The sequence below is a fragment of the Pongo pygmaeus genome, chromosome 1 (genome assembly GCF_028885625.2).
Source record: "Pongo pygmaeus isolate AG05252 chromosome 1, NHGRI_mPonPyg2-v2.0_pri, whole genome shotgun sequence".
Taxonomy (NCBI): Eukaryota; Metazoa; Chordata; class Mammalia; order Primates; family Hominidae; genus Pongo; species Pongo pygmaeus.
Genome location: NC_072373.2, coordinates 197765547 through 197792899, shown reverse-complemented (window position 1 = coordinate 197792899; position 27353 = coordinate 197765547). Strand labels below are relative to the sequence as shown.

Genomic DNA, 27353 nt, shown 5'->3' with positions numbered 1-27353 from the left:
GGGATCAGGTGGGAGGAAGGATTCTGCAGAGGACAGAGGCAGCAATGAAAGGCTGGAGTGGCGGACCTGCACAAAGAATTTAGGTCAAGACAGCCTTATCCCTTCTTATTCATCTGTACAGAAGATCTGCCCCTGTACACCAGGAAATTTTCTGTTGCCTACTTTGCTCACCTGTCAGTCTCCTAGAGATTCTGAAAGGGTTTTAAGACTAGCAACAGGACACTTGAGAGGAAAACATTACAGTTACATGATTTCAGGGTTTCTGAAAAGACATACTTGGGCAGAGACTCAAAAGCATAAAAGATCAACTGTACCAATTATTAGCAATGAAACACTAGGCTCCATATTTAAACTTCTCTGAACTGGTTTCTCCTTTATAAAATGCATGTCAATATCCACCCGGATGAGACTAAAATGAAATTATGTCTGAATGAGATTACAGTCTGAAGACTATAAAGAACTATAAAAAATCAGTTATTTGTATTTTGAACTAATTTTATCTCATTTGACAGCTTGTTTTAAGATTATACTAGGCCATATTGTTCTTAGTATATTAAATAATAATGTGAGGCCGGGCACAGTGGCTCACGCCTGTAATCCCAGCACTTTGGGAGGCCGAGGTGGGCAGATCACGAGGTCAGGAGATCGAGACCATCCTGGCTAACACGGTGAAACCCCGTCTCTACTAAAAATACAAAAAAAAAAAAAAAAAATTAACCAGGCTTGGTGGTGGGCGCCTGTGGTCCCAGCTACTCGGGAGGCTGAGGCAGGAGAATGGCGTGAACCCGGGAGGCAGAGTTTGCAGTGAGCAGAGATGGTGCCACTGCACTCCAGCCTAGGTGACAGAGCGAGACTCCATCTCAAAAAAAAAAAAAAAAAAAATTATAATGTGAATGTTTTCCCACTGAAATTGGTTCCCTTATTTATGAATAAAATAAAACCATATTTGAGTGTAAGAAAAGAAAAATCCAAAACTCTTTGCTCTATCCTACAAATATTCTGTAAACAAATCATGCATCTCTGAATGTATGGTGTTCTTGTTATTATGAGTAATTATAGTAAAACTAATGATCAGAACCTGTAAGATTGCTCACATGCCCCCCTCACCCTACCAAATGCACATACAAACAAGGCAGAGGGGAGACCTGATCAATTTGGCTGGCAAGAACTTTATCTGTGGGCAGTAAAGACGGTCAGGTATGGGAATAGGAGATAACTGGGACTTGGACTTCTCTTCTAGTGTTTATCCATGACCTCTACCAGCCCCAGAAGAATAGAACAATTTGTTTAAAAAAATAAAACAAAGGAGCTGGGTGCAGTGGTTCGTGCCTATAATCCCAGTTACTCAGGAGGCTGAGGTGGGAGTACTGCTTTAGCCAAGGAGTTCGGGGTTGTAGTAAGCCATGATCATGCCACTGCACTCCAGCCTGGGCACAGAGTGAGACTCCGTCTCTAAAACAAAACAAAACAACACTGTTCAAAACAAAACAAGGGAACCATGACATCCAGTAAGAACACAGAAGCTATTTTTTTTCCTGGCATTAAAAAGAGGCAGCAATAATCCCAGCACTTTGGGAGGCCAAGGCGGGAAAACAGCTTGAGCCCAGGAGTTCGAGACCAGCCTCGGCAACACAGGGAGACCATGTCTCTACAAATAATAATAATAATATCATTAATAATAATTAGCTGGGCTTGGTGGCATGCACCCGTGGTCCCAGCTACTTGAGATGCTGAGGCAGGAGGATCGCCTGAGCCCAGGAGGTTGAGGCTGCAGTGAGCTGTGACTGCACCACTGCTGTACTCCAGCTTGGGTGACAGAGCGAAACCCTGTCTCAAAAAAAAGAGACGCAAAGCCACTAGCCACATCCCAAAGGAGAACTCAGGCATCTATTTGGCAACTAACAGAATTTTAAAGTTACTCCCTATAACCACTTTCAACTGAAGATCTCAAAACACTGTGTAAACATTAATTAAACCTCTCAAGTCAGGAAAGAATTAGGCCTATTTCAGATAAGAAAAATAACGTAGATAGGAGGCTGTTAACAACAGGAATCAGAAAGGAAACTAGACTCTAGTATCTTTGGCTTTCTCGATGTTGTCCTCAGGCTACACTTAATGAAATGCACCCAAGCAGCAGCATCCTCAATAACGCGGCTATGTTGACAAGCAAATGCTTTTTAAAACAGGGGCGGAGTGGAAGGAATATTGGCATTGGTTGGAATTAAGACCCCTGTTCTAAGCCTGGTTCCACCACTTACTAGTTATATGACCCTGAACAAGTCATTCAATTTCCTTAAACTTTAGTTTCTTCATTTGTAAAACTATATCAAACCTAAACCTATCTCACAAGGTTGTGAGTATCGAATTAAATTATATATGCCTGGCACACAGGTATTGACAGGTCAGCTTTCTTCTTTCCCCCAACTCCACCTTAAGTACATAGATGATACATATAAAAAAATAGTTTATATATATGACTATATACATGATTATCATTATTTTAACTAATTAAAAAAAATCTGGAGGATACTAACATAATACTTGGCTAAAATAAGAAATGGCCTAATTTTTTAACAACTTCCAAATAGTTGAGAGTTGTCACCAAGCTTGAAAATTATTTTCGTGCATTTTATTGATGTGAGCAAAGACAGAAACTGACTTTAGAAAAATAAAAAACAAACAGGGACCTTTTCCAGAAAGATGATCTGCCACATTTCTTAGAACTCAAGGAAACATCTCAGAAAGGAGTTAATGTACTATTCCAAAATTAACTATGCAATTTTTTTTTTTTTTTTTCTTGAGACTGAATCTCGCTCTGTCACCCAGGCTGGAGTATAGTGGCCTGATCTCGGCTCACTGCAACCTCTGCCTCACAGGTTCAAGCGATTCTGCCTCAGCCTCCTGGGTAGCTGGGACTACAGGTGTGCACCACCATGCCCGGCTAATTTTTGTATTTTTAGTAGAGACAGGATACCACTATGTTGGCCAGGCTGATCTCGAGCTCCTGACCTCAGGTGATCCACCTGCCTTGGTCTCCCAGAATGCTAGGACTATAGGCGTGAGCCACCGAGCCTGGCCTGTGTTCTCTTAATATTCGTTTGGTTAAGAAAATAGATCAACAGTATCTGTAAAACTTTAATATAAATTAACCTCAGAGGGCCAGTAAGATCACCAGACATAAACAGACAGTTCCATGAACCTAAAAGGTCCTTCCTGATACTTATTAACTGAAAGTGAAAGTGAGTCACCATAAACACCATTTCTTTGACCACAACACTTCAAAGTAATTTAGAAACCCCATTTCAGTGAGGTTAAATAACACACCCATTTCTAAACAAGTTTGGCAGAATTAAAAACAGAAGTTAACTCTTCTTACTCTCCTAGACACTCTAAGACAGCTCCTTTTGAAAGGAGACAACCAGCAGCATCATGGAGATTTCAAAACAACCTTGATATATAGGCTACAATTAAAAGTCCTTAACTCCTTTGAAGCTAAAGATCACACAACTTTTTACTAGCATTACGTTTACACACTGCAAGGAGTCCCCAAAATCTTTTTGTCGCCAAAACATGACACACAAGAATAAAATTATCTGCCCAAGGTCACAGAGCAGGTAGTGGCTGTCTGACTCCCAACTACTTAAATGAGCCCCTCTTCCTGCGTGCAACCACTTCATGGGCTATACTGACAGTAACAATTAGTTAGACTTCTAAAGGCGGGGAGGGCGAGGAAGGTCTCCACTGACTGCTTCAGATAGCAAAATCTGGTGTATTATGTCTCTGCAGATATTGCATACTTTAATTTACTGCCCTTTAAAATTCAGCCTACATGGTGCATTAAAAAGACTGTCATCAAGAACTCAAAATCAAAGGGGTTCAGAAACACAATTTCTCCTATCACACCAACCTCTGGGCATTCTTCTTCTCAGTGCCCCCATTGAGTCTCTGGACAAAGAACACGTCTGTCTATCCTTCACCCTACCCAAGGCAGCAAGGTAAGAACGACAGAGTGCCTCCCGATAGCGTGGCACAGAACACACAGTGCTCAGGGTACCCCAGAGCCTATTCCCCGGTCACCTCCATCCCAACTTTCAGCGGTGGTTGTCAGGGAGAACACACCTTCTGCAATGCTGCTAAGTTTGCCCCTAGCCAAGTGGACACACCCCTCCGACGCGCTGCCCCCTCACAATATTCTCATTCCCTCCTTGGCCAAATATCCCCTCCCCACTCTCATTAAGAGATACTCCCCACCTTGGCCGGGAGCGGTGGCTCACGCCTGTAATCCCAGCACTTTGGGAGGCCGAGGCAGGCGGATCACCTGAGGTCCGGAGTTCGAGACCAGCCTGGCTAACACGGTGAAACCCCATCTCTACTAAAAATACAAAGAAATTAGCCGGGTGTGGTGGCGGGCGCCTGTAATCCCAGCTACTCGGGAGGCTGAGGCAGGAGAATTGCTTGAACCTGGGAGGCGGAGGTTGCAGTGAGCCGAGATCGCGCCATTGCACTCCAGCCTGGGAGGCAGAACGAGACTCCGTCTCCAAAAAAAAAAGAAAACAAAAAAAGATACCGTCCTCACCTCCGGACAGAGGGCATTCCCCCAACCAAAAAAACCCGCCTCTCCCTGTCTCCTAACTTGATGGACAGCTCCCTTCCCCTCACCGAATGCTTAGCAGCCACCTCGAGCCCTGAGGCAGGGGCGGGGTGTCGGGTGCGTTCACCCCACTAGTCTGGGCTTGCCTGATGGTTACCACCCCGCCGAAGCTGCCGCCTTGCGGGTTTCCCTGCTTGGGACACCCACGCGGGGTCCCTGCTGCCCCCAGCCACGCCCCTCGGCCGCAGGCCGCCGCCACCCGCGCCACGCCCCCGCGCTCACCCGCAGTCCGGGGCCGGGCACCAGCGGCAGTCGGGGTCCGAGGCTAGGTAGCGGCGCAGCATGAACTCCTCGTACTTGTGCATAAGCGGCGGGTCGGCGAGCAGCAAGCGGATGTCGTGCGGGTTGAGTCGCTCGCTGCACTCGGGGCAGCTGATGGGCACTCTGCTCTCGCTTATCTCCAGGCGCAGGTAGTGGCGGAGGCAGTCCCGGCAAGAGCGGTGCGGACAGCTGAGGAGGCGCGGGGCGCGCTCAGGCGGCAGCCGCACCAGGCACAGCGGACACTCCACCTCCTCCGCGCCCGGGCCGCCGCCCTCCGCCGCCTCCTCATCGTCGAACCCGGGCTCCGCCGCCGCCGCCGCGGCCTCCGCCTCGGCCTCGGCGGCCGGCTCGGCGGGCAGCGCCTCGGGCGGCGGGGCCTGGGCCGCGGCAGGGGCCGGGGCGGGCGGCGGCGGCGCAGCCGGGGGCGGCGGCTCGGCCTGCGGCTTGGCCCGGGCGCGGCGGCCGCGGGCCGAGGCAGAGAAAACGCTGTGCAAGGTGAGGCGCCGGCGCCGGCCGCCGCTGCGGCACTTAGGGTCGGGCGCGGCCGCATGCAGGGATGTGGAGCGCGGCGACTCGGAGTCCTTCTCGGAGCCCATGGCCCGCAGAGGCCGAGGGGCCAGGGGCGCCCAGCGCCGCCACAGCTCCCGCCTCAGCGCCCCTCCGCCAGCGTCCGGCCGCAGCCGCCGCCGCCACCGCCTCAACCGCCCTCCCGGAGATAGAAACCGAGCGGCAACGACGAAGTGGTTATAAAGCCTCCGCCCCGCGCGCCGCTGCTCTGCGCAGGCGCTTCGCTCAAACACCTCACAACCCTCGCGCCCCGGTCTAGGGGTGCGCTGGGCAGGGCCGAGCGGGGTGGGGCCGGGCGAGCTGGGGCGGAGCTCCGCCTCCTGCAGGTCAGGTGGTTCCAGGGCCGCCATGTTGCGGAGACTCTCAGAGGTCCTAGCCCACTGCTCTCCCTGGTCTCCGCCCCCAATTCCATCACCACGACACCCAAGGTGGACTTTTTGGTTTGCCGTTCCTCACAGGTTGATTGCCACTTCCAGTAAATGATGGTTCAGTTACATTATTTATAAAAAGCAGACAGCGGTTGATCAGATGGTGACTCCCAACTGGTTCACCTTCCAACATTTCTGTTTATTAAGCAGACAGCATAAATTAATGAAGAATATATTCACTCATTGAGCTTCTACAAAGTACGAGGCATTAGTAAATAAAACAGACAAGGTCCCTTATTGCAAGGGATTTACAGAATAAAGTCCAAATTTCTTAGTCTAGCATTCAGTGTTCTCTATGTATTTAATAAACCCTGTGTATATAATAATCTATTTCTAGGCTCACTTACCATTCTATCCTCCTGGTATCTTGCTTACTTACCAAACTTGTGGAAGGAGACCCAGCGTTTTCTTGCCTGGCAGTGCCTTTGCCTTTCTTTTTCTAGTTCCCCATTCTTCTGACTGGGGGAGGATCTGGATCCTTAGGCTTCCTAGTGGGAGGCAGGCAAACAGCTTCAACAACAGGAATGTATCAGGATTACATTCAATTGCAAATAACAAAAGAAAAAAATAGCTTACGATAGAAATTTATTTATTTATTTATTTTCCTGAGACAGTTTTGCTCTGTCACCCAGGTTGGAGTGCAGTGGCGTGATCACAGCTCACTGCAGCCTCAACCTCCCAAACTTAAGCGATCCTCCCACCCCAACCTCCGGAGTAGCTGGGAGCACAGGTGCGCCACCAGGCCTGCCTATTATTTTTATTTTTTTCATGGAGATGAAGTCTCCCTGTGTTGCTCAGGCTGGTCTCGAGCTCCTGGGCTCAAGCGATCCTCCTGCCTTGGCCTCTCAAAGTGCTGGGATTACAGGCATAAGCCACTGCACCTAGCCAGAAATTTCTCTCTTTCCATGACATATAAGTCCAAAAGTGGGCAGTTCAGGGCTGTTCAGCCATCCTCAGTATTTGGCTTCCAGTGTTAAGGTCACCTCACTATGGTCCATATTCCAAACAGTGGGAAGGAAAAAGGGAAGAAAGATGCATCCTCTTCCTTTTAAGAAGACTGCCTTGGGGCTGGGCGCGGTGGCTCACGCCTGTAATCCCAGCACTTCGGGAGGCCAGGCGGGTGGTTCACGAGGTCAGGAGATCGAGACCATCCTGGCTAACACAGTGAAATCCCATCTCTACCAAAAATATAAAAAATTAGCCAGGCGTGGTGGCGGGCGCCTGTAGTCCCAGCTACTCGGGAGGCTGAGGCAGGAGAATGGCGTGAACCCGGGAGGAGGAGGTTGCAGTGAGCCGAGATCGCCCCGCTGCACTCCAGCCTGGGCGACAGAGCGAGACTCTGTCTCAAAAAAAAAAAAAAAAAAAAAAAAGGACTGCCTTGAAAATCCCGCACATTTTTGCCAAAACATACTCACATGGCCAAACTCAGCTGCAAGGGAACCTGGGAAACATTCTCTTAACTGGGTACAATGTGCCCAGCTAACAATGAGTGCTCTGTTATTAATAAGGAATGGTAAGATGGGCCAGGAGCTGTGGCTCGCACCTGTAATTACAACACTTTGGGAGGCCTAGGCTGGTGAATCTCTTAAGCCCAGGAGTTTGAGACCAGCTTGAGCAACATGGCAAAACCCCATCTCTACAAAAAATACAAAAATTATCTGGGTGTGATGGAGTGTGCCTGTAGTCCCCGCTACTTGGGAGACTGAGGTGGGAGGAATGCTTGAGCCTGGGAGGTTGAGACTGCAGTGAGCCATGATTATGCCACTGCACTCCAGCCTGGGTGACACAAAAAGACACCGTCTCAAAAGGTGGAAACCAGCTGTGATATTTTAAATCAGGTCTCCAGAAATTCAAACTTTTGACATAAAACAAGAAGGGGAGCCAACAAAGAAAACTGAAAAGTGGGGGCCAGTGACATAAAAGGAAAATTAAGCAGGCATGATGTCACAGACACCAACATATATGTTCCCAGAAGGGAGTGGTCAATTGTGACAAATGCTGCTGAGAAATCAAGAAAGATAAGAACAGAGATGTGACCACTGGATTTGGCAACACCAAAGAGTCCTAAAGGAGGGGGAGAGTTTAATCCTGAAATAGGAAGGAGGTTTGATGCTGGATGGCTAAAACAAGAATTAATGTCTATATTTATCTGGCAGAATAGGCTAGACTTGGCTATGATAACAAACAAGCCAAATATCTCAATGGCATAACACAACAATGGTATATCTTTTCCACTCATGCAAAGCTGGCTATGGGTTAAGGCACTCTCCAGGGTAGCTCTCCTCAACTTTCCTGGGTAACTCAGAGATCCAGATTACTTCTGTCTTGGGCTCCACCATCTCTATGCAAAGCTTTCAGTATTGCCTCAAAAAGAGAGCTGGAGACCGGGCACGGTGGCTCATGCCTGTAATCCCAGCACTTTGGGAGGCCGAGGCAGGCGGATCACCTGAGGTCAGGAGTTCGAGACCAGCCTGGCCAACATAGTGAAACCCCATCTCTAAAAATACAAAAGTTAGCTGGGTGTGGTAGGGGCGCCTGTAATCCCAGCTATTCAGAGGCTGAGGCAGGAGAATGGCTTGAACCGGGAGGTGGAGGTTGCAGTGAGTGGAGATTACACCACTGTACTCCAGCCTGGGCGAGAGAGCAAGACTCTGTGTCAAAAACAAACAAACAAACAAACAAACAAAAAACTGCAAGGGAGGCTGGGAAATGTAGGAAGAAACCATAAGCCATTTAGTAAGCAGTAGTATCATCTCTGCCACAGTTCCCTATAGTCATCTTTGACTCTGTTCTCAGTGCCCAACGTCCTAATCAATTGCAGAGCCCCCTTAGAGGAGGTATATGCTTATGGTGGGAATGGAGGGTAGGAGAGAGGGCTGCCTTGTTCCTTGGGTCAGATTGTGCTAAAAGATATGGGGACCCCCAATTCCAGGTAGACCTAGATGCCTTTTAGATGCTTCTCCTTGTGCAGCTGACAGAAACAGCTGTCAGAATCCCAGCTTGCTGCTCAACACTCCCAAATGTCTGCTTGTCTTGGCTCTGGCTTCCAAACAAATTCAGCCTCGGTTCAAAGCTGCCAGTGCTTTGGGGAAAATAACTTCTCTTAAATGCCACTAGACTTTGCAATGGCCCCAATTTGATTGTGTTTTCTTCTCTCCTGAGACTATCACCCTTGAATAAAGGGACTAAAGCAGTTCCTCCCACGTTTCCTTATGTGTCTCTTCTTGATAGAAACTGAGTAGTGACTCAGAGATGGCATGAGGGAGAAAAAGATTCTCACTCATCTGTACACTCATTCAGTAAAGATTTATTATACTTACTTTGTGCTAGCCTCTTTGCCAGCTACCAGGGTAATGGAGATGAAAAACATAATCTACTGGAGGTTACAGACAAGATGGCAGATCACTGAGATACCAAGTGATGAGGACATATCCAAAAAAGCTATGACAGACCAACAGAAGGCATGGCAGGCTCTGCTTAGGGTGGTCAGGGATGGCTTTCCTGAGGAGGAGCCCTTTGAGCTGGATCTCAAATGATGAATATGAGTTGACAAAGTCATAAGAAGGGGGAAGGACATTCCAAGCTTGGGGAGCAGGCAGGAAAGGCATAATGTGTATAAACACATAAGTCTGAGGAAGTATGAGCAGCAGGGTTGACAGGAAAAGAGAATGTTTGAAAGGACATGAGTGAGAAATGAAAATGGAAAGGTTCTGGCCAGGCATGGTGGCTCATGCTGTAATCCCAGCACTTTGGGAGGCTGAGGTGGGCAGATGGCTTGAGGTCGGGAGGTTCGAGACCAGCCTGGCCAACATGCAGAAACCCTGTCTCTACTAAAAATACAAAAATTAGCCAGGCATGGTGGCACTCACCTGTAGTCCCAGCTACTCAGGAGGCCAAGGCACGAGAATCACTTGAACCTGGGAGGCAGAGGTTGCAGTGAGCCAAGATCGTGTCACTGTACTCTAAGCCTGGGCGACAGCGTGAGACTGCTTCTCAAAAAAAGAAAATGGAAAAGTTCTGTATTATGGCTCCATTGGATGCAAGGACCAGAAGCCTAGCTTGAATGAGGCTAGGCCAAAGGAGTGATTTTTGGCTTCTATAACCTTTTGAACCCTTTGTACCACAGCAACTGTACCCAGGAAAGCCCCCAGATCCTGCACTCCATCATTCATCTTTGCTTCTCTGCATGCTAGCTTCTTCTTTTTTTTTTTATTGTGGTAAAATATACATTACATAAAATCTACCATTTTAACCAATTTTAAGTGTACCGTTTGGTAACATTAAATAAATTCATATTGTTGTGCAACCATCACCACCATCCATCTCCAGAACTTTTTCATTTTCCCAACTTGGAATTCCATAGCCATTAAGCATTAACTCCCTCTTCTCCCCACTTTATTTTTTCAGTCTACTTCTCTCTCTTGCTGGAACTGTAGAATCCCTAGCTTATGTGTCCTAGCTTCCTCACCAGAGAGGAGTAATTATCTTCCCTTTGTTCCAGATTCTCAAAATTCTTCAGAACAAGTCTGATTGCTGAGGTTTGGCTGCATACCCACATCTGTGGTCATGGAGGATGGAATACTATGATTGATAGGCAGTACCTGAACCATATGGCTGGACCAAAGGGAGGAGCAATTCTCCAAAAGGAAGGAGCTACTCTTTCACAAGGAAGGAGGGAGGGGCCAAACATGAGCAGATGAAATATGAAATGTTCATCAGAGACAGGCTGAGACCCAGCTACAGGAAGCCTTGAGTGCCAGGCTAAGGAGCTCAGCTTTAGTCTATGAGGTATTATGGGACAGTTTAAATCAAGGAGAGCCATACATACAATGAAATTGGACTACAAAACCTGCTTTTTTTCTTTCTTGAGGCTCTACTTTTGAGTTTTCTCTTGTCTTTTTCAAGGTTTTTGTTGTTGTTGTTTTGGTTTTTTGTTGTTGTTGTTTTCTTTGTTTGTTTGTTTTTTTGAGATAGAGTCTTGCGCTGTCACCCAGGCTGGAGTGCAATGGCGCGATCTCGGCTCACTGCAACCTCCGCCTCCTGGGTTCAAGCGATTCTTGTGCCTCATCCTCCCGTGTAGCTGGGACTACAGGCGCTAATCACCATGCCCGGCTGATTTTTTTTTTTGTATTTTAGTAGAGATGGGGTTTCGCCATGTTGGCCAGGCTGGTCTTGAACTCCTGACCTCAAGTGATCCGCCCACCTCGGCCTCACAAAGTGCTGGGATTACAGGTGTGAGCTACCATGCCCAGCCTCTTTTTTTTTTTTTTTGAGATGCAGTTTCACTTTTTCGCTTTTGACAGAGTGCAATGGCGCGATCTCAGCTCACTGCAACCTCTGCCTCCCAGATTCGAGAGATTCTCCTGCCTCAGCCTCCCAAGTAGCTGAGACTACAGGTGTGTGCCACCATGCCTGGCTAATTTTTGTATTTTTAGTAGAGACGGGGTTTCACCATGTTGACCAGGCTGGTCTCAAACTCCTGATCTCAGGTGATCTACCCGCCCCAGCCTCCCAAAGTGCTGGGATTACAGGCGTGAGCCACAGCGACTGGCTTCAAGGTTGCTGTGAAAGCTAATTTTAATTAGATGTCACATGAATATTGAGGCTCCTAGCTCCTTCCTCTGGCCTCAGAAGTCACCTCTACCTGACGTGATCTCCATTTTTCCCTGTGGATCCTGAGCTTCTGTGCCTAGTCAGCCTGATCTGGGTCACCTCCTATTTTCTGGGTCTCCTGGCCTGTCCTCTCTCTGCCTGCCTCAGGGAGTGGCCTCTTTATCCATCTGGAAGTCTTCCTGCCTCTGACCTGTCCTCTGATGCTCACATCGAAGTCCTATCTGTTTTATCTCCAAAATGCTTATGGAATCTCACCCTTTCTTCCTGGGCTTACATGCACTGCCCTGTTCAAGCCTCATTATCTCTTCTGCTTCAATTTTGGCCCCAGCTCCTCAACTGGTCTCTTTTGTGAAGCCATTGGCTCATGTCTACCCCTACTCAAAAACTTTCTCCAGTTCCCACTGCAGAAAGCCTCATCTTCTTGCATGCCTCCTGGACTCAAGCCATTTGGCCTTCTTTATGTTATCTAACTAAGTATGCCCAGGATTGTTAAGCCTTGCTTCTTGGCAAATGCTGGTCCCTCTGCTTCTTATGCCCTTCCTATCCCTCTCCACTTGGTGTAATCCTATGCATAGTGCAGGCTTATTTCCATGGTTACCATCCACCTTTCTACAGTCAGACCCACCTCCCTCCATCCTTTGTGTCCCCAGGGTACAGTGTAGATAACTCTAGAGTTACATGTATTACTAGGGTATCCACATACTTTACTGTCCAAAGCAGGACATTTGGAAGGATGAAAGGGAATGCTATTAATTTGCTGTAGTTTAACAGGTGTCAATCGATCTGTTCCAGGCAAACTGGAAGATATGATCACCCACCTACACCCAACATCGCTGTAAAACCCGCAGTTGGTGCTTTCATTTATCTCATTCATTGCTCTCAATAGCCATGTGAGCTTGGTATTGCTATCCTGTTTTCAAGATGAGAAGATGGAGCCTCAGAGAGAGGAGACTTGTGGTCACACAGCCAGCTCATCAGATTCTAAATCCTGGACTCTGACTCCACCTTTGGCACCTCCAATACCACAGGGTCTTGTCTGGGTTAGTGACATGTGGACTCTTAAGACAAAGAGGGAAGGTAGAAATGGAATCTTACTTATTGCATGCACTGGTCTCTGTCCAGGGCCTTGTGTAGCAGAGACCTCAGGACATGTTTGTTAGATAGATGACTTCTTTTTTTGTTTTGTTTATAGACGGTGTCATGCTATGTTGCCCAGGCTGCAGTGCAGTGGCTATTTACAGGCAAAATCATAGTATGATACAGCTTCAAATTCCTGGGCTCAAGCAATCCTCCTGCCTTAGTCTTCCAAGTAGCTGGAACTACAGGCTTCATGACACCAAACCCATCAGATAGGTGACTTCTTGGGGATAGATAAACTGTGTATTTTATCTTAAAATCTGTGCCCCTCCCCAGGACTTGTTATACATGGATTCATTCATTCAATCAATTAATTAACATTTAGTGTGTACCTACTATGTGCCTGGTACAGTGTCGGTGATACAGCAATGAGCAAAACAGACAAGGTCCCTGCTCACATGGAGCTTACAATCCAGTGGGAAAAACCCTTACAAAAACAATCATACAAATAAACATACAGTTACAAATCAGGATAAATGCTAAGAAGGGAAAATACTTGGTGTGAGGTGTAAGAAATATTTTGGAGGTAAATTTAATAGGTTTTGGTCATAGATTTGATTGGGGACAGCGAGATGGAGATGGTTCTCAGGTTTTTGCTTGAGACAGGGAAGAGCATTTTAGGGAGATAAGTGGGCTGGATGTGTGGGACTTGAGGCATCTGTGGGATTTCTCTTTTAATCTTTGCCACCTCCAGCAGGTTGATTTACTAAAAGCTGAAAAACTACAGCAAGTAATGGAAACCTGCAAATAAAGCTGGCCTCCAGGTAGGTAAGGTAGAAAGAGGGGCAGGTGTGGGAAGTCAGGAGAAAAGCAGAGAAAGGAAGGGGGACGAGAGGTGTTCATGGAGACAATAATCAGAGCTCCCAGACAATAATCAGACCTCCCAAGACAATAATCAGACCTCCCAAGCTCCCAATAATCAGACCTCCCTAGGACTGCGGAGATACCGTTCGTTTCACACTGCGGAAGGAGCACGGCTCGCGTCTTCCCTTGCCCGGCGCAGGGCCAGCGCCTTCCTCGGGCGCTCGAACGAGGGGAGGAGGCCGCTTAGTGCCTGGAAATCCAAGCAGCCTTGGCTTGCTTGGCTGCGAAACCCGCCAATCCGGCTGCGCCCGGTGGCGGTCCATGTGACCAGCCTCCCTTTCCCTCCCTGGCCTTCCAGGAAAGACCGGCATCCCCGCCGTCCCGCCACCCTCGCCATCCCGCCCCCGCCCCTCGCGTGCCGCATCCGCGCGGGAGGGCGCCCGGCAAGGGGCCGGGATTCCGCCGCAGTCCGCTGCGGCGCAGGGTACGGGAAGGGAGCGGAGGCGAGCGAGTTGCTGCCGCAGCTCCCGCAGTGTTTTCCGTCAAGGTCAAGCATACCCACTCTTTGACAAGGCTGCCTCCAAAATCCCTCCCTTGCAGTCCTCCCAGCCGTTCCCACCGCCTTTGCCACTCATCCGGCGGCAGCCGTCCTCGGACCACTGCCCCTGCCTCTCACTGGGCTTCCAGCAGACACAGCGGGGGATGGGAGGGTTTCAATAGATTCTGTCCCGCAAGCTTCCCAGCCACCTTTCTCATACGTACAGCTCATGGTGTGTCGCCCTGCCTTAAACCCCACGCTGGCTCCCCGTGCCCGATGAGAGAGCATTTAGATCCTTCATAACCAAGACTCACCTTCACCCTCACCAGTCCCACCGCCTCCTTGCACGGGAGACCCCATACCTCTGGACCCGGGGCTCTTCCAGGGATAGCCATCACTTGCATACTTGTGACTGCTCTTGCTGTAGGGTCCCCTTTCCCCCTTTGTGAGCCTAGCGAATTCCTAGACCCAACTTAATTATAATAAAGCAACAGAGGGTAGAAACTGGCACTAAAATGCCGCTTAGCAAAGGTCACAAAGGTGAAAGCCTGCAGGAGTCAAGCAGGAGAGAGAAATACGGCTGGTGCATGACGGGCATAAGAAAAACCTGTTTTGCCGGGCGCGGTGGCTCACGCCTGTAATCCCAGCACTTTGGGAGGCCAAGGTGGGCGGATCACGAGGTCAGGAGATCGAGACCATCCTGGCCAACACGGTGAAACCCCGTCTCTACTAAAAAAAAAAAAAAAAAAAAAAAAAAAAAAGAAAATTAGCCAGGCATGGTGGCGGGCACCTGTAGTCCCAGCTACTCGGGAGGCTGAGGCAGGAGAATGGCAGGAACCCGGGAGGCAGAGGTTGTAGTGAGCCCAGATTGCGCCACTGCACTCCAGCCTGGGCGACAGAGCGAGACTCGTCACACAAAAAAAAGAAAAAAGAAAAAAGAAAAAGAAAAACCTGTCTTATGGCATGAAGTACAGTATTTAGAAAGAAAAACGAAAGGAAAAACCTGTCTAAAGTGCAGGGAGTCCGCTCTTCATTTAGGCCAATATGCTCCTTGGGAGAAATTTGGGTCTTATGATGCCAGATTTTCTGAATTTATAAGAAAAGCCACAAATCTGGACTTTTATGTGTAATCCATCAATTTTTAAATGTTGATCTGATTGTTTAAAAACACCCCTGTGAGCCAGATGCATATCATAAACCCTCAGAGCATGACCTCCACCCTTAGAGAAGACGATGGCTTTCATTAGGAAAATGCTTTGGAAAACCAGGGTAAAGGTGTGGTCTTGAATGTCTGAGAGGCAGCAGTTGCGGGGGCAACAAAGAAGAGAAGGCCAGGCGTGGTGGCTCACACCTGTAATCCCAGTACTTTGGGAGGCCAAGGCAGGCGGATCACGAGGTCAGAAGTTTGAGACTAGCCTGGCCAACATAGTGAAACCCCATCTCTACTAAAAATACAAAAATTAGCCAGATGTGGTGGCACGTGCCTGTAGTCCCAGCTACTCAGGAGGCTGAGACAGGAATATCGCTTGAACCCGGGAGGCAGAGGTTGCAGTGAGCCAAGACCACACCATTGCACTCCAGCCTGGGTGACAGAGTGAGACTCCATCTCGAAAAAAAAAAAAAAAAAAGAAGAAGAAGAACTTAGATTTGGATCTGTTCCCCAATGGCTCTGGATGTTTTAAGCAAAAGGTCATACATACACTGAGAAGCTACTGAGGGCTCAGAGATTCTACCAGAATCTGGAGGACTGGATTTGGGAAATGGGCAGGACCCGAGGGCTCTGGGGAGGGGTGGGCAGCAGGAAGCCAGAGAGGGCCAGAATGACAGCAAATGTTTCCTCCTATCCTTGTGCGGACTACATGAGGGCCAAAGAGGAGCCCTGTAAGGCTTTCACTTGATGATGGTGGTGATGGGGAGATAGGAGAGAAAGCCAACCCCCCAACCCTGAGGCTTCACACAGTGGGATAATGCCTGGAAGAGAAATCTGAGAGGTCCTTAGGAAGAGAGAGTGGAATGAATAGCCAAAGGCAAATGTCCTTTACCAGGAGACAAGAGCTGGCTTGTGGCTGAGGCTGGGGGCTGTGGAGGAAAGTAGAAAAGGCTGTCTTGGAAACCGGAAGTTGTTTTTGTTTTTGTTCACCCTGAGGTTTATAGCTACGATGTGAATGTCTCTGCCTCCTATCCCTGGAAATATTCAAGAAAGATCTACATTCACGGAGGCTGCCCTGACTGGGGTGTTGGTGGAAACAGCTGAAGGGGCCAACTTTTACATCTGTTTTGGTATAGTGCTGACCAAAGATAGTACAGACTGAAGTAGGAACTGGAGCAGGAGAAATAAAGCCTCCCGGGAATTTGCAGTAATCCTGGAAAGGGGTTTTGGAATGGGTGCTTGGGTCCATCCTTTGAAGGCTTAAAAATAGGCTTCGTGTTATATAATTTTGCCCAACTGAAGGCTAGTGCAAGTCTTCTGAGCATGTTTAAGATAGGCTAGGCTAAGCTATGATGGTTAGGTTAGGTTTATCAAATGCATTTTCTGCTTACAATATTTTCAACATATGATGGGTTTATTGGGACATAAGTTGAGAAGTGGCTGGGCACGATGGCTCACACCTGTAATCCCAGCACTTTGGGAGGCAGAGGTGGGTGGATCACTTGAGGTCAGGAGTTTGACACCAGCCTGGCCAACATGGTGAAACCCTGTCACTGCACTCCAGCCTGGGCAATAAAGCTAGACTCCGTCTCAAAGAAAAAAAAAAGTTGTATACATTTGCTTGTTCAAAACACTGTATTAAATGCTACATACATTACATCTGTTATCCTCACAGTGATTTTTTTTTTTTTTTTGAGACAGAGTCTTGCTCTGTTGCCCAGGCTGGAGTGCAGTGGCGCAATCTCAGCTCACTGCAACCTCCGCCTTCTGCGTTCAAATGATTCTTCTGCCTCAGCCTCCCTAGCAGCTGGGATTACAGGCACTCGCCATCATGTCCGGCTTATTTTTGTATTTTTGTAGAGACAGGGTTTCACCATGTTGCCAGGCTGGTCTTAAAATCCTGACCTCAGGTGATCTGCCTGCCTTGGCAGGCAAAGTGCTGCCAAGCACTTGGCACCCCAAAGTGCTGGAATTACAGGCGTGAGCCACCTCACCTGGCCCCCAACAGTGATTTATGAGGGAAGTACTATTATCATAACTCCCACTTGGTAGATGAAATTAAGGCCCAGAGAGGTGAAGTGACTTACCCAAGACCACAGAGATAGCAAACAGTGGATTGGATCTGCTCTCCAGACAACTGCCCTCAGCTGAAATTGTCATCTTGTTTGGCATTTCTGCCCACTCAATGACAGCACTTACCATCTTACCATGAAGAGATATAGATGATGTTTTGATTTGGTTGTCTGTCCTCTCCACTACCATATAAGGGCACAGGAGCTGCTAATTGCAAGTGCCCAGAATACCAGTGGGTGCTGCATACATGTGAAATAAATCCCTTTAGGAAAGCTAATAGAGGTACCCTCGAATCTCAGATCTTTGTGCCCTTGGGCAAGACATTCTGGGTCTCAGTTTCCTTATCTGTGAAATGGGGATTATAATATACACCTCACAGGGTTATTGTGATATTTAAATGAGACAAGGCCATGGAATTTCTATAAATTGCCATACAAATGGCAGCTGTTGCTGCTTCTATAAAGATGACGAGGATGATGAGAACTGAGGAAGGAGCAGGGAAGGAAACCAGGACTAGAAATCTCAGAACTGTATCAGCTCAGACAGGAAATTCTCAGAAGACCTAGCCAGTTTGCAACGTTCCCAAAACTACCATATCTTCATTCATTCTTCATTGATGGAACACCTATGTACCAGTGCTTGATCTCATTTCATTCAAAACTCTGCAAAGCAGACACTCAAATTATCCTCATTTTACAAGTGAGAACTATAAGGTCAGAGAGATGATATGACTTCCCCAAGGAAACACAGCTAGAAAGTGACAGAGGCAGGATTTGAATTCAGATCTGTGTGATTCTAAATCCTGGTTCTTTCCATTTTCGACTCCACAGCTGTTTCAGTCTTCCCTTCATTCTTCAGAACATTTATCAAGCATCAATTAAGTGAGAGGCCTTTTGCGAGGGGCAAGAGATACAAGCCCCAGACTCTGATTTCTGGTTTAGCTGGGGAGGTAGAGAACTCAATGGATACTGACATTTCAGCATGATAATCTCTCTCTGTTGCGGGTAGGGTAGTGCAGGTGAGAGAGAGGAGTGGGCCCTTGCTTTAGACTTGCTTTTCTCCTTGGTCTACAGACCCCTGAGGCACATCTCACACTTTCCAAATGGCTCCCTTCACAAGTTCCCCTCACCCCTCCTGTCTGGGGGTGGAGGCGGGTGATGCAGTGGGGAACATATAGCAATCAACAATTGGGTCCAAAAGAGGCCTGGTGCAGTGGCTCATGCCTGTAATTCCAGCACTTTGGGAGGCCTAGCGGGGATGCTTGCTTGAGGCCGGGAGTTCGAGACCAGCCTGGGCAACACAGCAAGATCCCATCTCTACAAAAAAGTAAGAAGAACCTAACTGGGCATGGTAACACGCGCCTGTAGTCCTAGCTACTTGAGAGGCTAGGTGGAAGGATCACTTGGGCCTAGGAATTCAAGGTTGCAGTGAGCAGTGATTGCACCACCATACTCCAGCCTGGGTGACAGAGTGAGACCCTGACTCAAAAACAAAACAAAAAACCACAATTGCCTCTAAAATAAATCTCTCTCAACTAGCCCTCTTCTCTCTTCTGTCTTCTCTCTCTCTCTCTCTCATACACACACACACACACACACACACACACACTCTCTCTCTCTCTCTCTCTCTCTGGGGGTGATGGGATTAATGCTGGTAGAACTGGTTTCTCCATCCTTTAGCATGCCTTGATGTAGTGGTCCTTGCCTCTGCCCCAAAGCCAAAATGACAGGAAACTTGCATTTAACATCTTGTTAAATATGCCTTAAAAAGAAATCCAGGAGCATTAACCCAACTGTTAATAGTGATTATCTCTAGGTGATGAAGTTATATGTAATCTCTATTTTCTTATTTTTACTTATTTGCTTAAGTTTTTTTTCTGCCATGAATTTATTAAGTTTTGTAATAAGTAAAAATAAATACATAAAATTATTCTCTATTTTAATAATTATCTGTGGTCCCACAGATGGAGGTATTTCTATTAAATACTTAGAAGGGGGCCGGGTGCAGTGGCTCACGCCTATAATCCCAGCACTTTTGAAGGCCAAGGTGGGTGGATCACTTTAGGTCAGGAGTGGCCAAGATGGTGAAACCCCATCTCTACTAAAAACACAAAAATTAGCCTTTTCCTTTTGCGGGTGGTGGCGAAGGTGGAGAGAAAGCCATGAAGGCCTTGGGCATACAACAAGAGCACAAGGTGGTGTGTCACTGCCTGCCCACCCCCAAATGCCACACACTGCCCCTCTACCACATGCAAATCTTTGAGCCTAATCATGTAGTTGCCAAGTTCCACTTCTGGTACTTCCTATCTCAATTAAAGAAGATGAAGAAGTCTTCAGGGGAGACTGTCAACTGTGGGCAGGTGTTTGAGAAGTACCCACTGTGGGTGAAGAACTTTGGCATCTGGCTGTGCTATGACTCCTGGAGCAGCACCCACAACATGTACGGGGAATTCCGGGACCTAACCACCATGGGTGCTGTCACCCAGTGCTACCGAGACATGGGCACCCGGTACCGCACCCGGGACCACTTCATCCAGATCATGAAGGTGGAGGAGATCGCGGCCAGCAAGTGCCGGTGGCCAGCTGTCAAGCAATTCCACGACTCCAAGATCAAGTTCCTGCGCCCCACTTGGTGCTGTACCATCAGCAGAAGCCACGCTTCACCAGGAGACCCAACACCTTCTTCTAGGTACAGGGCCCTCGCCCGGGTGTGCCTCAAATAAACTCAGGAACACCCGGGTGGGGAAAAAAAAATTAGCCAGGCATGGTGGTAGGTGTCTGTAATCCCAGCTACTCGAGAGGCTGAGGCAGGAGGATAGCTTGAACCCAAGAGGTGGAGGTTGCAGTGAGCCGAGATCGCACCACTGCACTCCAGCTTGGGTGACAGAGTGAGACTCTGTCTCAAAAAATAAAAAAAAAAAAGAAATACTCTCAGCAGGGGTTTGTCCTGGGCACTGGCAGCACACAGAGAGGAAGTGAGAGCTCATCCAGGATTAAAAACAAGAATCACCATTCCTGAAGGATTCCTCTGAGCCCAGTTCCTTATTCCTTCATAGCCATTGATATGCATATCTCAGTTAATCCTCAAAATCAGTTTAGGAGAAAAATTATTTCACAGCTGAGGAAACCAAAGATCCTGAGACTTAGAGAGGTTACATTACTTGCCCAGGGACACACAGCTAGAAAGTGATGGAGGCAGGATTTGAATCCAGATCTAAGTGACTTCATAGTTTGTAAATTTTTAACCTCTGAACTTTGCCCTTCCAGTTGCAAGATGCTGATGCATTCCTGTATTTCCAGCTCTTCACACACAGGCACTCATCGATATTAGCACTGCCTAGAGAAGCCAGTGAGGTAAAGATCATTGTCCCATTTTCCAGATGAGAAAATTAAGGCCAGAGAGGGGACTTGGTCAGTGTGGTCAGCTGAGAAGTAGTGGCATTCCTTCTAGAATCCAGGTCTCCTTTCTCGCCTCTGGCAGCCTTCCTCCTTCTGCTACTTTCTGCCAACTGCTGAGGCTTCCTTCTCGAAACAAATGACTCAAGGTAAATCACTGGTTGGACTTCCCCTTTCTCAAAACACAGGAAGTCTGTGTTGTTTGCAATCCCTGTGGGTGAACAGTTTCAGCTCAGTAACGAAGTAGGCTGGGCCACATAGAGGACTGGGTCCTGCTGGGGCAGGGTTTCAGGCTACTGGGGCTGACACAGCTGCATTTTTCCTTCCTAAGAGTCAAGTCAGTGTGTCTGTCAAGTCAGGCTTGACGTCTTACCCCAAAGAGCCGGCTGTACTATTATGAAATTTAGAAAAATGAGCCCAAGAGGGAGGGGCCCTCTCAATAATTAATAATAACGACTATTATTTCATGTTTATGGCACATTAACCTTCCTACCAGGCACTGTGCTAAGTGGCTGACACGTGAACCCATTTGAGCCCTGTAACAGCCCTAGTAATAAGGTTCTAGAGCTTTGGAGCCAAATAACACTAGATACAAATCACAGAAATGCCACTTTCCAGCTGTGTGACATCAGGGACATTATTTACATTCATTCAATAAATACTTTTGAGCACTTACTATGTGCCACATTTCAGTGAACAGAACAAAGATCCCTGCTCTCTTGTGATGTTTACATTCTACAAGGTAAAGCAAAGTGTAAACATAATAAATATAATAAATTATAAATACGCATAAATAAACTGTGTTAGAAAGTGGTAAGGGGAAGATACAGTAGAGCAGGGAGGAGACAGGGAGTGCTGATGCAGCATCAGTGCAGGAAGAGGCAGGATGAGTTGTTGAACAGTGGTGTCAAGGAAGGTCTTGCTAAGAAGGTGCTATGCATTCAAAACTTTAAGGAGGTGAGGGAGTTAGCCATGCATGTAACTGGGGAAACCCTTATTAAGCAGAAGGAACAGCCAAAGCCTAAGTGTGCTTGGTGGTTCCAAAGAGTAGCCAGGGCCGGGTGCAGTGGCTCACACCTGTAATCCCAGCACTTTGGGAGGCCGAGGTGGGCGGATCACAAGGTCAGGAGTTCAAGACCATCCTGTCAACATGGTGAAACCCATCTCTACTAAAAATACAAAAATTAGCTGGGCGTGGTAACACGCCCCTGTAGTCCCAGCTACTCGGGAGGCTGAGGCAGGAAAATCGCTTGAAACCGGGAGGCGGAGGTTGCAGTGAGCCGAGATCGCGCCACTGCACTCCACCCTGGTGATAGAGCAAGACTTTGTCTCAAAAACAACAACAACAAACAAACAACAACAACAACAACAAAAACCAAAGAGCAGCCAGGAGGCTAGTATGGCTGAACAGTGAGCCAGGGAGAGAGTCCTCCCTACCCACAATGTTGCCCCAGTCATTCTTTCTTATACCTTGTTCTGTGCTTCCTTCCTTGCTCTTCTCATAATTTCCAAGTATTTAATTTACTTGAGTGTTTGCTTATTTCTTATTCGTTTCCTCCACTAGCCCTAAGTTCCTTAAAGTCAGAGAACACATTAGTTTTACTCGGTGTTGACCACAGAGCCTGGGACATAAAAAGCACTTAAAGCTGAATTAATCAATAAACCATCCATCCATCCATCCATCTAGTCACAGTTATGATAGAATCCTCCCATCATGTAGATGGGAAATAGTAATTTCTCAGGGTAACCAGAGTTCTAGGTAACTAGACATTAGCAACATCAGGACATTAGCAACAGAGTTAAACTGCATGGGTTCCAGTTCTGGTTCTACTGTTTACTGGTTGTGTGATCTCAGGCAAGTTAACAAAAACCTCTCTGTGCATCAGTTTCCATATCTATCAACTGGCAAAATAGTAGTATCATTCTCTAAGGGAGGGTTGTAAGCAGTATAAACAGCACCAGGGGTATAGTGCTTATGTATGTGTTTACCCTATGCAGTCTAGCCATGAGTGTGAGGAATCCACTTCCTTCCTCCTGTACCAGATCCCAAAAGGGCAGAGAGAAGGACAAGGGGTGCCATGGTGAGTGAGGCTACAGAAAATCCCTAATGCGTGCTGCCACATCTGTGCTGTATGTTGGCAACTGGGGGTGGCCCTAGGGTCTTCACTGAAGTGGCATTCTGGGGATACTGTTCTTGATGTATAGCCCCCCAGCCTGATCCTCTGGCCTTTTTCTGCTAGACAACCTTTAGTGGAATCTTACTGCTTGCAGTTGAGAAAGCTGACTGATACAGATATTAATACTGAATACCTATTTCTTTTTTTTCTTTTTGAGACAGTCTGGTTCTGTCGCCCAGGCTGGAGTGCAATGGCGCGATCTCAGCTCACTGCAACCTCCACCTCCCGAGTTCAAGTGATTCTCTCACCTCAGCCTCCCAAGTAGCTGGGATTGTAGCACCTGCCATCATGCCCGGCTAATTTTTGTATTTTTAGTAGAGACGGGGTTTCACCATCTTGGCCAGGCTTGACTCCAACTCCTGACCTCAGGTGATCCGCCTGCCTCGGCCTCCCAAAGTGCTGAGATTGCAAGTGTGAGCCACCACGCGTGGCCCTGAATACGTATTCCTATGCCTGATACCTTACATTCATATTTTATTTTTTTTTGAGATGAAGCTCCGCCTCCCGGGTTCACGCCGTTCTCCTGCCTCAGCCTCCCAAGCAGCTGGGACTATAGGTGTGGCTAATTTTTTGTATTTTTAGTAGAGACAGGGTTTCACCGTGTTAGCCAGGATGGTCTGGATCTCCTGACCTCGTGATCCGCCCACCTTGGCCTCCCAAAGTGCTGGGATTACAGGCGTGAGCCACTGCGTCTGGCCTACATTCATTATTTCATTAACTCTTTACACAGACCTGAAAGGCAGACATTAACCCCATTTTACAGATAAAAGAACCAGCTCAGAGAGGTGGAGTAACTTGATCAAGGTCATGTAGCCAACGACTGGCAGAGCCAGGGTTCAGGCCCAGGGTGATTCCTAAATTGCTCTCTCAATGTGATTAAAGGCCCCAGCAGGATTTTCTCCTCCAGCACTTGCTGTCGGTGATGACAGAGCACAGCTCAGCTCAGCCGGAAGGGAGGAAATCGTGTGAATCTGGTCCCTAAGCAAGAAAGAGAAATGGGTCGGGGCAGCCTGGGAGAGTTCTAGAACCTGGAGGGGAACTGACTGTGCCTTGCCTAGGTAAGTGCTTCAACATGAGGAGTCCTGTCCCTACTGCCCCTAAGACCAGAGACATTTCCTCTCTGAGGTCTGAGCCCAGCTATCGCTGAATGGCCTGATTCTCATGAAAATGTGGAGACAGAAAACATCTGGGGCGGCTGTGGTTGCCAGGCAACAACCAGCCATTCACTCTCTTGCTAGAATCAAGAAGGCTGTCTGATGAGATAGCTGCATCTGAGGCCTGGAGACCTAGATTTTGGTTCTGATTTGCTGTGTGGTCTTGGCAAGTCCCTGCCTTTCTCTGAGCCTTCATTTCCCATCTTTTATGTAAAGAGCAGTCAGACTTACAAGTGGCAATATGAGCAGGCACCAGATGGTCAGAATTAGAGTGATAGTGTGGCACAGGCAGAGGACCAGGGCAGGTCATGGGTGAGGGAAGACTAAGTTCTCCCTTCCATCCTGCCCTAGGCTATCCTGACTCTAGTTACTAGCTAGGGGCAAGGGACATTTCCTTTCCCACCCTGAGCTAATTTGGGCCACCCAGACTCCATCCCAGGCTCACCCTTGCAGCTCAGAGTCTAGGAATTGTCTTCATACCCACAAATTAGCACAGCCACCACCTACTTGGCCAACTTTTCCCCATGGGGAATTTCCTCAGTTCCTGCTGAAGTGAAGCTATCCAGCTTTGGGTGTTTCCCTGGACACCCATCAGAGGACCTTCTGACAGTTTGCAGAGAATGCATTGATGGTAAACCCTGAGGGTGGTGTGTTTCGCAGCAATCAGTAGAGTTAACATTTTCTATTTCACATCCATTACAAAATATGACAGCAGCTGCCATTTGCTGGGCCTGGCACAGCCTCAAATGCTTTATGTCTGTAATCTCATTTAATCCTCATACAATCCAGGGGGATAGGAATGAATGTCCTATTGTACAGATGAGGAAATGGAGCCTGAGAGAGGAGAAGTGATTTGCCCAAGGTCCCAGTAAATGGTGCAGGCAGGACTCCCACTCAGGGCCACAGCCTGGGGTTTAACCACTACAGGACACTGCTTCCTCACAGTCCCACCAGACAGCATCAGAGCAGGAAGGGCTCCACCTGCTCCCAACTTTACAGATGGACAAATCAACGCCCAGAGGGAAGAAGTGACTGGCCCAAGGTCATGTAACAAGTCAATGCTAGAGCAGATTCTAGGACTGCTCTGTTAAAAGGCTCACCACACCATTCCAGAAAACAAAAAGTGCCCCAGGCAGAAGCAGTGGCTATACCAGAAATCTCATTTTAAGAAATCCATAGCATTTCCTAGGAAGTCAAACAGTGCATGAGGTTCACAAGACAAGGATCTTGCAGAGGTTCTTGAGGTTAGGGCAGAGTCCCAGCATTCCTCTAGGCAGTAAGGGGCCTGTGGGTGTCACTCTTTTGGTCCTACAGATGAAGCTGCAACTCCGGCTACTGGCGGAGGTGATATGTATGTCCAGAATGTTCTCAACTGCCTTGCCTAATGCCTACCTGTCTTCAAGTGTTAGTTCGAAGTCACTTCCTCTGGGAAGGCCTCTCTGAACTCCTAAGCTTGCCCCACTGTAGATTCTCATGGCCCTAGCTCTTTTCCATAAGAGCACTGTCCTCAGTTTGCCCTGTGGACTCACATCAGAGGCACATTTAACTGACACCAGCTTTACAACTTATCCTCCAACCACTGACCTCCAAAGATGCCACCCCAGAATTTGGTATTATCCTCACAAAACCAAACTTACCTTTTAGCATGCGCTAAGCTGATAATGCTGAATATAGAAACAGATTGGAGTCACCCCTGCAGATACCAGGAGCACTCCTGAATTCTGTCCTCAATCTCAATGCATCCCTTGAGATGGGGTCATTTTTTTTCTTTTTTTTTTTTTTGCTATTAATCCTGCCACAATATTTTTAATTACGTACAAAGATCTGACATGTCACCCAGGGACCCATTTCACCCACTGCTCTGTTTGGCCGCCAGTCTTTTGTCTCTCTCTTCAGCAATGGTGAGGCGGATACCCTTTCCTCGGGGAAGAGAAATCCATGGTTTGTTGCCCTTCCCAATAGCAAAAATGTTGGAAAGTCGAGTGGCAAAGCTGTTGCCATTGGCATCTTTCACGTGAACCACGTCAAAAGATCCAGGGTGCCTCTCTCTGTTGGTGATCACACCAATTCTTCCCAGGTTAGCACCTCCAGTCACCATACACAGGTTACCAGTGTCGAACTTGATGAAATCAGTAATCTTGCCAGTCTCCAAATCAATCTGAATGGTATCATTCACCTTGATGAGGGGATCAGTGTAGCGGATGGTGCGGGCATCATGAGTCACCAGATGAGGGATTCCTTTTGTGCCTACAAAGATCTTTCTCACTTCGCACAACTTGTACTTGGCCTCCTCAGGTGTAATACGATGTACAGCAAAGCGACCCTTGGTGTCACAGATCAGACGGAAATTCTCTCCTGTCTTGTCAATGCTGATGACATTCATGAATCCAGCAGGGTAGGTTATATCAGTTCAGACCTTGCCATCGATCTTAATGAACCGCTGCATGCAAATCTTCTTTACTTCATCTCCTGTCAGGGCATACTTAAGTCTGTTCCTTAGGAAAATGATGAGGGGGAGACACTCTCTCAACTTGTGGGGACCGGTGGATGGACGAGGAGCAAACACACTGGTCAATTTATCCAGCATCCAATGCTTTGGAGCTGCTACCCGCTTCAGATGCTTCTTGGGACCACAAGCCATGGCTGCGTTAGGCAAGGAAAGAGCGAGATGGGGTCATTTTCTTAAAGGCAGAGAGGCTTCAATGTCCAGGTATCTCAAGACAGCCTTTCCTTTAGTTACTTATTTTAGCATACAAAAGAATTTGAAGATGGAAGAGGGGACCACCAGCCAAGGAATGCAGCCCAAGAAGCTGGAAAAGTTATGAAAACCAATTCTCATTGAGCATACAAAAGAATTGAGCATACAAAAAAATTATTGTGCAGCACAGGTAATTTAAGGGCTTTATTTTATTTTTTGAGATGGAGTCTCACTTTGTTGCCCAGGCTGGAGTGCAATGGCACGATCTTGGCTCACTGCAACCTCTGCTTCCCAGGTTCAAGCAATTCTCCTGCCTCAGCCTCCCGAGTAGCTGGGATTACAGGCGCCCATCACCATGCCCAGCTAATTTTTGTATTTTTAATAGAGACGGGGTTTCACCGTGTTGACCAGGCTGGTCTCAAACTCCTGACTTCAGGTGATCTGCCCACCTCGACCTCCCAAAATGCTGGGATTAGAGGTGTGAGCCACTGTGCCCAGCCCTAAGGGCTTTAAATGTAGTTTTGGGTATGTCCTTTCCACTTGACTGCTGACTTTAAAACTGAACCCCATTCAGAGACACCCTCATGATTATAAATATGAAAGAGTATTGAATTTCTACATACACATCTCTCCACAGACCCAAAGTCCCATGATAACTTGTTTGGCTCATCTCACGGTAGCCACACCTAGCACCATGCTGGGCACAA

The 27353-nt window shown here is 47.7% G+C and overlaps 2 protein-coding genes and 1 pseudogene across 8 annotated transcripts in view; 1 reads left to right on the top strand and 2 right to left on the bottom strand.

Annotated features, from left to right (window-relative positions):
- Nucleotides 1-9872, bottom strand: part of RNF19B (ring finger protein 19B) — a 32632-nt gene extending 22760 nt beyond the window's left edge. The window contains exons 1-3 of one of the 7 annotated variants that reach the window (XM_054464107.2): nucleotides 9777-9872; nucleotides 6287-6395; nucleotides 4874-6042 (exon numbers count right to left, since the gene is read on the bottom strand). In XM_054464107.2, the coding sequence (XP_054320082.1) occupies nucleotides 4874-5829 (956 nt within the window). In that variant the 5' untranslated portion in view covers nucleotides 5830-6042; nucleotides 6287-6395; nucleotides 9777-9872. Of the gene's footprint in view, nucleotides 1-4873; nucleotides 6082-6286; nucleotides 6396-9776 lie in introns of those variants that run through there. The other 6 variants (XM_054464090.2, XM_054464111.2, XM_054464099.2 and 3 more) reach the window with 6 other exon arrangements.
- Nucleotides 9873-19353: 9481 nt separating this feature from the next.
- LOC129020170 (large ribosomal subunit protein eL20-like) lies at nucleotides 19354-19910 on the top strand (annotated as a pseudogene).
- Nucleotides 19911-25738: 5828 nt separating this feature from the next.
- LOC129020113 (small ribosomal subunit protein eS4, X isoform-like) lies at nucleotides 25739-26631 on the bottom strand. The gene is given in 1 exon segment (XM_054464016.1): nucleotides 25739-26631. A coding segment is annotated over 1 exon segment (792 nt). The 5' UTR covers nucleotides 26590-26631; the 3' UTR covers nucleotides 25739-25797.
- Between the last annotated feature and the right edge of the window lie 722 nt (nucleotides 26632-27353).